The 11,195-nt window shown below is 48.4% G+C and overlaps 1 protein-coding gene across 1 annotated transcript in view; it reads left to right on the top strand.

Annotated features, from left to right (window-relative positions):
- The first annotated feature begins 1,782 nt into the window (after nucleotides 1-1,782).
- LOC102463426 (lathosterol oxidase) overlaps nucleotides 1,783-11,195 on the top strand; it is a 33,224-nt gene continuing 23,811 nt past the window's right edge. The window contains exons 1-2 of the mRNA XM_075909259.1: nucleotides 1,783-1,956; nucleotides 10,789-11,006. Of these exons, the coding sequence (XP_075765374.1) occupies nucleotides 10,797-11,006 (210 nt within the window). The 5' untranslated portion in view covers nucleotides 1,783-1,956; nucleotides 10,789-10,796. The remainder of the gene's footprint in view (nucleotides 1,957-10,788; nucleotides 11,007-11,195) is intronic.

The following is an 11,195-nucleotide window of genomic DNA, read 5'->3' as shown; positions in this document are numbered from 1 at the left end:
AATTTTCCTCCAGGGTACATTGGCAGAGGCCCTGGAATTTTTTCGCCTTCCTCTCTTACATGGGGTACAGATCACAGCTGGAGGATTCTCTGCATCTTGGGGCCTTCAAAGTATTTGAAGGCTTCAATATCTGAGACATAGGTGAGAGGATTATTCTAGGAGTTGGTGGGTGAGATTCTGTGGCCTGCATTGTGCAGGGAGTCAGACTAGATGATCATAATGGTCCCTTCTGACCTTCAAGTCTGTGAGTCTATGAGGTAAAATCAAACTAGAACACACAGTAATATATTTTGGCAAAGGGCAGGTGAGCTATTCAAAATGAAAACAGGATATATTGTGGCACAGAGCCAATAATAAGCAAAATTTATACTTAGCATACAGCATTTAACAAGTTAACGGTCCATGTTTAGGAGTGTTTAACTTCCCTTTCTGAAAGTCTGGAGGCAATATTTCCCAGATGACCAGAATCTCTTCTCCTTCCCTCCCCTCCTCCAGGCCACATTGTATTCATCTTGGGTTGTTCTCCAGTATGCATGTGTAAGAACTACCCTGACTAGGTCTTTGGTTTCTTTTTTAAAAAAACTTGTTTTCCTCCCTTTTAGTGCTTAGAAACGCCACTTGGTACCAAATATTCCCAGACATAAAGTCCTAATTAACTGATCTCAGTCCTTTATAACTGTCTGGGTAATAAAACTTTGGAATAGGCTTCCAACCCAAGGGAAGTTGTGCAATCTCTATCAAAGAAGGTTTTTAACCACAGGTTACACAAACTTCTGTCAGGCAAAGTCTAGGTTTACTTGGACAGACCCAGCTGGGGCAGCTAGACTGGTCCTATATTTGCGGATCAAATATCTCCTTACCGTAAGCTGCAGGCACACTTCCTTTTTCAATATGCTATGCATCTAAGGGTGTGTCTAGACTACATGCCTCCTTCGACGGAGGCATGTAGATTAGCCAGATCGGAAGAGGGAAATGAAGCCGCGATTAAAATAATCGCGGCTTCATTTAAATTTAAATGGCTGCCCCGATCTGCTGATCAGCTGTTTGTCGGCAGATCGGGGGAGTCTGGACGCGATGCGCCGACAAAGAAGCCTTTCTTCATCGGCACAGGTAAGCCTCGTGAAACCAGGTTTACCTGTGCCGATGAAGAAAGGCTTCTTTGTCGGCGCATCGCGTCCAGACTCCCCCGATCTGCCGACAAACAGCTGATCAGCAGATCGGGGCAGCCATTTAAATTTAAATGAAGCCGCGATTATTTTAATCGCGGCTTCATTTCCCTCTTCCGATCTGGCTAATCTACATGCCTCCGTCGAAGGAGGCATGTAGTCTAGACACACCCTAACAAAGTAGACTAACGGTTATCCACAAATTATTTTTGAAGATACAGACTAACTACTCTCCGAGATTGTGTAATGTTGTTAGTGATCTCAGGGTGTGCACATTGTGAGGTGAGAGCATGAAATGCAATGCCAGAAAAGGGGATATTTTACTGCTCTGGTTCCTGCGTCTGGGGCTGCCGGCTTTGCATGCATTTTAAGCCGCATACAGGTGCCGAGCGCCCCCATGCACCTATAACAAGTCTAAAAATTGCGCGCAGGCCCCCGCGCCAGGAGGGCGCTTTGGCTGAGCAGAGGGGGCGCGCGCAGGCGGCAGGACCTACAGCGCGCCAGGGGCCGCTAAAGCCTGGCACACCCACGTGGGCGCGAGCTGGGGCGGGGCCAGCGCTCACCTATCCCGGAGCGCTGCGGCCACTCGACCGCGCGCCTCCTGCGTCACGCCACTCGTCAGCCTCGCGCGAGCCGGGCGCTGCGCTGACGCTTCATCGGGCTACAGCGAAGCCCCGCCTCCCTGCCTGGCCAGGTGGGGCTGAGGGCAGCTGGAGTGGCCACGCCCATCCCTGCCCAGAGCCCTTCGCAGCGAGCTCGGGCCAGCTGCTCCCTGGGGCGCGCGCTGCAGGTAGGAAGCGGGCGGGGTGCAGAGGGGGAGGGGCGAAGTTGAGGGGGGTGCACCCCCCCAGCATGTGCATTAGTGAGCTGGGTAGAGATTGTCCATCCCCCCAGCTCCTCTTACCTCCCTCTCCCATTCGGGGGACAGCGCAGGAGGGGGCTGGGGGCTGCTGTGCGCATCCTCTCTGACTTGTACTTAGTCCTTTGCAGATGGCGAGGGACACTTGCAGGTAACGCGCCCTCTGCTCTGGAGCGAGTCCCGCAGGATCTTGTCACAAGAGGGAAACATTGTTTCTTGTTTCTTGTTTTAAATGTCTAAACCGTCATTCGTCTAATCTGGCCAGGGTCATTCTTGAGAAAAATCAGCTACCCTCCGTGAGACTGCAAACACCTGACTGGTGAGAGTTACTCACACCTGCAGTGCCTTTGGATTTGATGGATCAGTGCTGAAGAGTAAACAGCTGGCCCTTTCTACTTGGTTTCATTTGTTCTGTGAAATAGGGATGTTAAATTATGGGTAATCAGCTAATCAAGTAGTTGATGGCATTTCCACCGACTACTCAATTAGTTGGGTAAGGGGGGAAAAACTGTAGCTCCCAACTGGCTTGTGAGCTAACCCTGCTGTGTCTCTGTGCTACCTCTTAATACATTTAAAAAGCAGAGGCGCAGCAGAGGGGACTTGGAGGAAGCTAGGACAGCTGATTCTTGGCTCCCCCCCCCCCCCCCTGCTTTTCAAGTGTATTAAGAGTCTAGCAGCTCTTAATACATTTAAAAAGCAGAGGTGCCATGTCTGGTCCCCCCACCTGCCTTACCTGTCTCTCTCCCCCATATGGTACTGGGAGGAACTAGCTTTTAAGTCAGCTTCCCCCCCTCGCTGCCTGTCTCTGATAGAGGCACCAAGGTGTGGGGAAGCGGACTAGTCACTTACATCCCTACTGTGAAATGACTTGGTGATTTTACTCAATTCTTATTTAGATTGTAAGCTCTTTTCTTCTGTGTTTATATTGCATTTAGCACAGAGGGATCCTTGACCAGGCTATCCAACACCACTAATAAAAATAATAATAATGCCCATTTTTTTACCCACCTTGTCTCTTCTAATATTTTGGGATTGTTACAGCTGCAGCTAAGTTGCATAGTTCTTAAATAGCACTTTCCTATCAATAGATTAAAATGTCCAGCTCTCCAGTAATTAGGAGCATTTATTATAAGAGCTGGTCAAAAATAGGTGAAAATTTTGTGTGTTCAAAAACAAATTTTGAACTTTAACAAATTTTGGATCTGCTGTTTACAACTAGCAGCCTCAGCAGAGAAGCCAGGGACATCATGAGCCACTCCAGGCCATAGTTTAAAATTTTGTGTGTGTCCTAGTGAATCATAATTTTGGTAAAAGAGAGGAAAGTTCTTCATGGCATATATTTGGGGCTGCAACTTCAAAAGGGGCTTATGGATGTTAGGTCCCTTTAAAATGAACTATCAGGGGAAGTTTGTGAGACACACTGACTGGGAAGGAAGGAAGTTCAAGCTGCAATCTTACACAAACAATTATTTAAACTAATTTATTAATATAATGCAACTTATAGTTTAAAGCCACAATGCCAATTTTTTTTTGTGATCTTGTCCAGCAGTGGTTTTCAACCAGAGGTATATATGCCCTTGGTGGGTCTTCCAGGGAGTAAATGAACTCATCTAGATATTTGCCTTGATTTACAAGAAACTGTAAAAAGCACACACACAAACAAATTTCATAGACAAAAAACTTTTTTTCCAGTAGCAGGGTGCTGTGATATTTTGTGGTTTTATGTCTAATTTTGTAACTAAGCAGCTTAAATAAAGTGAAATTTGGTATATGTGAGGCAGATTAGACTCCTGAAAGAGGTACAGTAATCTGGAAACAAAATACAGGACTATGTAGCACTTTAAAGACTAACAAGATGGTTTATTAGATGATGAGCTTTCGTGGGCCAGACCCACTTCCTCAGATCAAATAGTGGAAGAAAATAGTCACAACCATATATACCAAAGGATACAATTTAGAAAAATGAACACATGTGAAAAGGACAAATCACATTTCAGAACAGAAGGCAGATGCGAGGGGGGGGGGTAAGGAAGGTGAATGCCTGTGAGTTAATATTAGAGGTGGGGAAAGGTGAGCTAATGGTATTAGAGGTGATAATTGGGGAAGCTATCTTTGTAATGGGTAAGGTAGCTGGGGTCTGAACAAAGATCAGGTCTGATCACACAGCCTCAGCGAAGATGGTTGCCATCTCGGTGGAACCTCCAAATTGTCAAAGTCAGACAGGACTCAGATTTGTCAGACCGCTCTGTTTATTCAGCAAAGCTCTGCTAAAATGCATTCAGAAAATGTGAGCGCCCTACAAGGTTCAAACCCCTTGATTTATACAGTCAAAAGAAAGCCAAAAGTAACAGGATTAAAAGAGGGGCAAAACTTCACATAATTAGTGTGAGGCTACTCAAGTATTTTCATTTCCACATCAAGCACACAGCAATCTCCTGTCCAATTGCTTGGTTATCTCAATTTTTTCCCTAACACCTAATGTTCCTTTTCCTATTAACTCTGGCTAGCACTTTGTAATCTGCATTCCTACAAACAACATTAACATACTTTTCTTCTTCCTGTTCAGAGACAAACACTATTCCTTCAACTTATTCAATTATTACAGCATAATTCATTTTTCTCTTATAGTATAATTCTTTCTACTTTCACAATCCCTTCTTTTGGTCAAGCCACGCCTATGACCAACAATTACTGGGTTCCTTGCATTAACTGTTCTTTGTCTATCTGTTAATCAATGCTATTTAAAATCATCAGATTAGCACTCTGGTGAGGGGACATGTCTGTGACATGACTTGCACATTTTTTGATACAACAGGAGATTAACAGAAAACATACAAAAATCATTAAGATCCTAAATAGGATAGTCAGGGCTCCCTGAAACAACCAGTTTCCTATGCCAGAGAAATTGGACAAGTTACTTAGCCATTTCCACAGGGAGCTTGGCTCTTCGTGGGGAAGGTATGCAATCTGTTCCAAGTGGCTAGCGCAATCTATTACATCATTGGTGTTGTCAGGTGTGTGTATATATACACAACATTCTTTGCCAATGAGAGCACAGGTCCCTCCTTTTTCGCCTAAAATTACGGAGGTGTTCTCGTGGGAAGGACTCTAACACTCGGAATTGTGGGAAAAGTTGGGCGGGATAACAGATACCTGACCAGTTAACTGGTAACCTGGTATAGGCTTTTGTCCCGCAGACCCACTGATGCCCTATCAAAGCTGGGAAGGGTCGGTTGCACCCCTTTGCCATATAGGTTTCTAAAAAGGTGGAGTAATATCCCCCGAAGGGCACACGGTGATTCTCCTTACAGGGAGTGGTGTTATTTGCATGGCATTGAAAGATTGTACTGTTGTTACAATATGCTGGAGACATCTGCTCCTCCCCAGATTCAGCCCCGTCTCATTACACACCCAACACCAGTGACCTTTTTCCTCCTCCACACTTATCCATCTAGATACATTTATTCCCACTGCTTCCCAAGTGTCATTACTGTTCCATGTCTTGTTTAACGGGTGAGGCCTGGGGAATTAAGTGGGATTGCCAAGACAGGAACCAGCTTGTGAGTGGGCTGGGATGTGGCTGCAGACCCAGCAATTAGAGATATTAAGGGTCTGAGCGATCCATACTTGCTGGTGGATAAAAGAATTGTCATTGTGGATTCCACAAACCTTAAGACACCAGTGGCCGAGGAACAGGCCCCACTAGAGGCACATGTTGGAGGCAAGACCCTTTTGGTTCTGACAACCTCCACTGAGGGAACAGCAGTCACGGTTTTATGTCCACCAGGCAGCAGGCGCTAGGCTCTCTACTGCTTCTTCTTGGGCCTTCCTTTTGGTCCTCGTCTGCTTCAGGCAATCCTTACGCGAACGTAGGTTGTAAGGTATTGCAGGCTGTTCCTCTACGTCTTCTTCTGGAGTCAAAATTGACTCTGCATGGTCCTGAGGCGATGATTGGTCTGTTGGGGGTGGTGCCTTCTTACACTGCGAAGCCTGTATCCATGCTGTGATGCCGGATAGCTTAACAGCCGTCTGGGCAGTGAGCAGCACCTGATGCGGGCCCTTCCACCGGGGTTCCAGGGCGTGTTTTTGTTGGTGGTGTTATACGTAGAGCCAATCATCTGTCTCGAGAGCATGGCCGGCATCAGAGTTGGGTTCCGTCGGCCAGGCAGCTTGAACCTGTGAATGGAAGTGACTTGCAGTACTGAAGGAGTGTACTGTGAGTCAAGTTCAAGTCTGGGACTGGATTAATGGTAGCCATTGTTCACATAAACAATTTCAAAAGGACTTAATCTATGTCTTTGGGATGGTAGGGACAGTGCAGCAGGTGTGTGACATGTAACACACGATCCAGGTGCTGAACAAGTTGTCCAGTAAAATGTGTACCCCGGTCACTGGACAGAGTGGCAGGAGTTCCTTTGGCAGGCATAATATGATTTAACAAACATTTGGCAACAGACAGTGAATCAGCTTTGCGACAAGGAAAGACTTTAATCCAACCTGAAAATAAGCATACCATAACCAAAATAAATTCATATCGTTGACACTTAGGCATTTGTACAAAATCAAGCTGCCAATGCAAGAACAGTGCTTGGGGCAGGCCCCAGAACCCGTGAGCTACCTTTACAGGTTTGCCAACATTGTAGTTTTGGCAAGTGGTATAGGCGGTACAGTGGCGGGCTGCAAAACAGCTGAAATGTGGGGCTCACCATCCTGCCTTAGTTACAGCAGAGACCATCCCCTCCTTTCCGACATGCGAAACATCGTGAAGCAGGGTGGCCAGAGAGGGGTAGAGTGAAAAGGGGGCCACAAAGGTACCAGTAGGCGAGCACCGACGGGAATCGGGGTGTAGAGAGCAACCCTGAGTGACCCAGGAGTCTTTTTCTGCTTCTGGGGCAGGGTCTTGGAGCAGGGTGAGGGCAGAAAGGGACGGCGGTGGTACAGAAACAGAAAGGGAACCGAGAAATGCACCTGGGGAAGGTTCTATGGCAGTATTACCCTTAGCAACATCAGTATCTGCTGTGGAGTGGCCAGGGCACTTAATAGCTAATGCAGATGGGAGTAAAACTGCATACAGGAGAGCAGCAATGTACAACCCCAAAAGCGTAACGAGAATCAGTAGAAATGGTGGCGGAGCGCCCCTCAGCCAGAAAGCAAGTGCGGGTTAGGGCAACTAGTTCAGCGACTTGCGCTGTCACAGAAGGTAACGGCGCAGCTTCTAGGGCTTCAGAGAGCGATACCCCAGCGTATCCTGCAAGGAGACGACCGTGTCTCTCTCGAAAGCAGGAACCGTCAGTGAATAACGCAAGGTCGGAGTTGAGAGAGGGACATCAGAAAGGTCGGGGGGTGGGACGGTGACAGCAGAGACAGCTGCAAGGCAGTCGTGGGGTTCACTGTCATCGGACAGAGGAAGGAGAGCGGCAGGGTTCAACTGCATACCTAGTGAGGCGGGCGGAGGAAAGGTGAGCTGTATTACATTGTAGCAGGAGAGTTTCTATGGAGCGGGGGATCATGAGAGAAAGAGGAGAGCAGAGGACAAGGGACTCACTAGGCGTGCCGCAGCAGCCACAGCACGCAGGCTGGGGGGGGGGGTGGGAGCGGTAAACCCTGGGCAACGGGGTTCCAAGGTGGCAGAGAAATAAGCCACTGGGCGATTTTTTTTCCACCATGCTCCTGAGTAAGAGCCCCAAGTGCACAACCAGATTGCTCGTGGCAGAAAAGAGTAAAAGGTTTACAGTAGTTAGGTAACCCTAAGGTGGGGGGCAGTGAGAAGCACTAAAGAGTCAGTTTCTGAGGCCGATAATGAAGGAGAACAGAGGAGCAGATCATTTACATATTGGACCTGTGTTACCTGGGACAGAAAGAAAGCAGAACACAGATCAACAACAGTAAAATGAGTTGCGTCTGGCATGATAGAAGCCAGAATAGTTGCTGGGTTAGGGATTACAGGAAAGGTGGGAACAACAATGCAGTTAATGGCTCAAAGATCCTGAACAAACAGCCATGATTTCCCATCAACCTTTTCGAACTGGGAGGATAGGGGTGTTACAGGGGCTGGAACAGGGGACAATAATGCCTTGTTCCCACAGGGTGGATATGAGCGGAGCTGAAACCTTTAAATCCCAAAAACCCAGTGCCATGACCCCTTCTCCGACCTCATCCCCGTTCTTGGTACCCTCCCCGTTCCCGGTACTGTCTGCCCTGCCCTGAATAATGCTGTATTTGCAGAGCCATTAACTTTTGTGAGGACTGCTCCTCTTTCTTTTTAGAGTGCGGTGGCAATGCTCTGCCACTGCTTGCAATTTGTCCATGGTCTTGACCTCCCATCCAACACTTATTTGCTTTAACATACTGCTAATAGCAGGTAGGAAGCCATTAACAAACGCATGCGCCAGGGCGCCCTGTCCATTTTCACCTGGTTGCTGTATACCAGAATGTTGCAAACCCCCCCCCCCCCCCCCAAAAAAAAACCCCAAAAAACCAACCAAACAAACAAACCCATCAGTCAGTCTGTGTGATAGTTGCCTGGGTTTTTTCTCTGTTGCTGTTTACAGCAATGTATGGCCGTCCAGTTGGTTTTTGGAGTTCATACTTGGGGAATGGCCTCATGCAGGCACTTAGCTTGATTCTTACATTTGTTCCAGTAGGCAGCGTCAGGACCAGTGTCTGGCAAATCAGAAGGATGCTCAGTGGTGGGCCAATTTGCTATCAGGAGCCATTCTTTTTCTTTTTTTTTGCTTGCTAGGGGTTATAAGTAGCTTACACAGTTGCAGGAGGTCTGCTTCAGAGGGTTCATAGGCATTGCACACTAGCAAAAATTCCTCTGCAAATTTGGTAGGGTTTTCCTGGGGTGGACGGAAGTCCTGCCTGCAGCTTCGTGCCACTTCTGGGGGTTCCAGAAGTGCACTGACTGCTCCTCTCCCACAGCTCTGTGGCGTGCCGGGTGCGATGCCGGAGGGGGGGGTTGACCCCAGGGCAGGTGCCCGCGGGGGTTTGGCTGTGCCCCGGGAGTGGGGGGTTGGCCCCGGGGCAGGTGCCTGCGGGGGTTTGGCTGTGCCCCGGGAGTGGGGGGTTGGCCCCGGGGCAGGTGCCTGCGGGGGTTTGGCTGGCCGCGGGAGGCATGTGCCGGCTTCCCGGGGGGGCGGGGAGAATCCTGGGAGGAGGCGGGTGCCCCCCTGTTCCCCACTCCCCACACCCTTGTTCCCCACTCCCCAGCCTCAGAAACCGGTCCCCACTGGCACCCTGCCGTAGCACCCTTCCCCAGTACTGTGTCCCCTGCTCCCACCAACACAGTTGGGGCCACATTAGTGGAGCTTGGGGGGGGGGATTGGAGGAGGATTTTTTTGCATCTCACTTGTGTGGCCCCAACTGACTTTTCTGTGGGTCAGTGACTCTTGACTCAAAAAGGTTCCCTGCCCTTCTCAGAAATAAAGACAACGTAGAAACGTTTTGTGTTTGACACAGTATTTTATTTGAAAATGAAGCCTGGCCAACAAACCCCCAATTGGGGCCAAGCCCCCACCTGGCCACAGCATCATAACACGCCTGCGCTCCCCTTTCCCCCAGACCCTACATCTGAGTCTGTCATACACTGGAACCCCCTGCCCTGAGCCCCTCACATACCCCAGCCCAAATTCCTGAACCCTCACATCCAGAAGTCTGTGGCTTGCTTAGTACCCTAACCCTCCATCTGACCCCAACACTGCCCGGCCTGGAGCCCCCTCCCCTGAACCAGCATTTCCTTCTCCACCTCCTCCTGCATCCGGGTGTCCTGTCGTTGGAGGCAGGGGTGAGCCAGCCAGGTGGCCTTCCTCATGTGGAAGTTTTAGGGCCACTGCTGGTTGTGCCACTGCTGATCATCCCAATGCTCTATCACCCGTCGGTCCCACCAGTGGGAACTGGTGTCTAGGCTCCAAACGCACTCTACCGTAGGGTGCGGTTGCTGGGGTATTGCTCCTGCATCCTGGCAGAGGGTCTCGCTGATGAGCTCTGACGTGAGCTCAGGCAGGACCACGAAGGCAGTCTGCACAATGTGCTGCAGAAGCTGCAGCATGTTAGTGTGGGGCCATTGCATGCCTAGAGGCAGCCCCAGTTCCATGGCAAGAAGCGTGCTCTGGTGTCCCGAAGCAGGGCAACCAGAGTGTGCATTGCTAAAGCTTTGCTGTCCCTCGGAGAGGTAGCGAGCACACAGCAGAAGCAGAAAAATGGCGTCCTAGGGGGTCCTTTTAAGCAAGTGTCTCAGCTAGCCTTAGGCAACAGCACCCAGAAGCAACTGCCTGGACTGGTTCCAGGCAGCCTTACATGCGAGAGCGTGTCCACACTTACTGGACGCTATCTTTCGAAAAAGCACATCACTACTTCGTTGCACTTTTTGCATGTGGACACTCTATTTCAAAATAAGCTTTTCCAGAAGATCTCTTCCGGAAAAGCTGCTTCTGAAAGAAGCCTGCAGTCTAGACAGCCTCTGTCTGTACCTGTTTTGTGAAGATAAACAGAGCTTCTGATTCCTCTACAACTGTCACGCTGCCTTCTCACAAGCATGGAATATGTTGTGTGTTATTTATAAGGGATATACTTGAAACACTGTAGAATTCAAATATGCTACTGTTTACAACAGACACATGGCATTGGTTTTTGATTATCCAAGTACATACAGATTAAAGACACACATTTATCCTGGGTTTGGAACAGGTAGAATTGTTTTGTTTTATGCTATTAACATGTAACTGTGATGCAGATTATTAATACGCTTTTTATGTTGTTTAGATATAACAATGGATCTAGTCCTGAACTATGTAGATTACAACTTTTTTACACCATATGTGTATCCAGCCACGTGGCCAGAGGACGAACCCTTTCGACAGATCATCAGTCTCCTTATTGTAACAAATGTTGGTGCACTCGTGCTTTATTTGCTGTTTGGAACTTTGAGTTACTACTTGGTTTTTGATCACACTCTGGAGCAACACCCCCAGTTTCTAGAGGTGAGCAGAATTTCATCTATTGCCTAGTTTAACAACTTGCCAGTTTTGTGGCAGATTGAATTTACCTCTTCAGAATTCCTATTCCTGGATGAGTAAAGGCTAGCTATGCTTAGCACTTCAACTATTTGGATATGGTGATAACTATTTAGAGGCTCCACATGGAGTCTGCCTTCTTTTGTTTGTGAGATC

Source organism: Pelodiscus sinensis, chromosome 26 (genome assembly GCF_049634645.1).
Source record: "Pelodiscus sinensis isolate JC-2024 chromosome 26, ASM4963464v1, whole genome shotgun sequence".
In the NCBI taxonomy this organism is placed as follows: Eukaryota; Metazoa; Chordata; order Testudines; family Trionychidae; genus Pelodiscus; species Pelodiscus sinensis.
The sequence above is the reverse complement of the archived record's forward strand: the minus strand, read 5'-3'. Positions and strand labels throughout refer to the sequence as shown.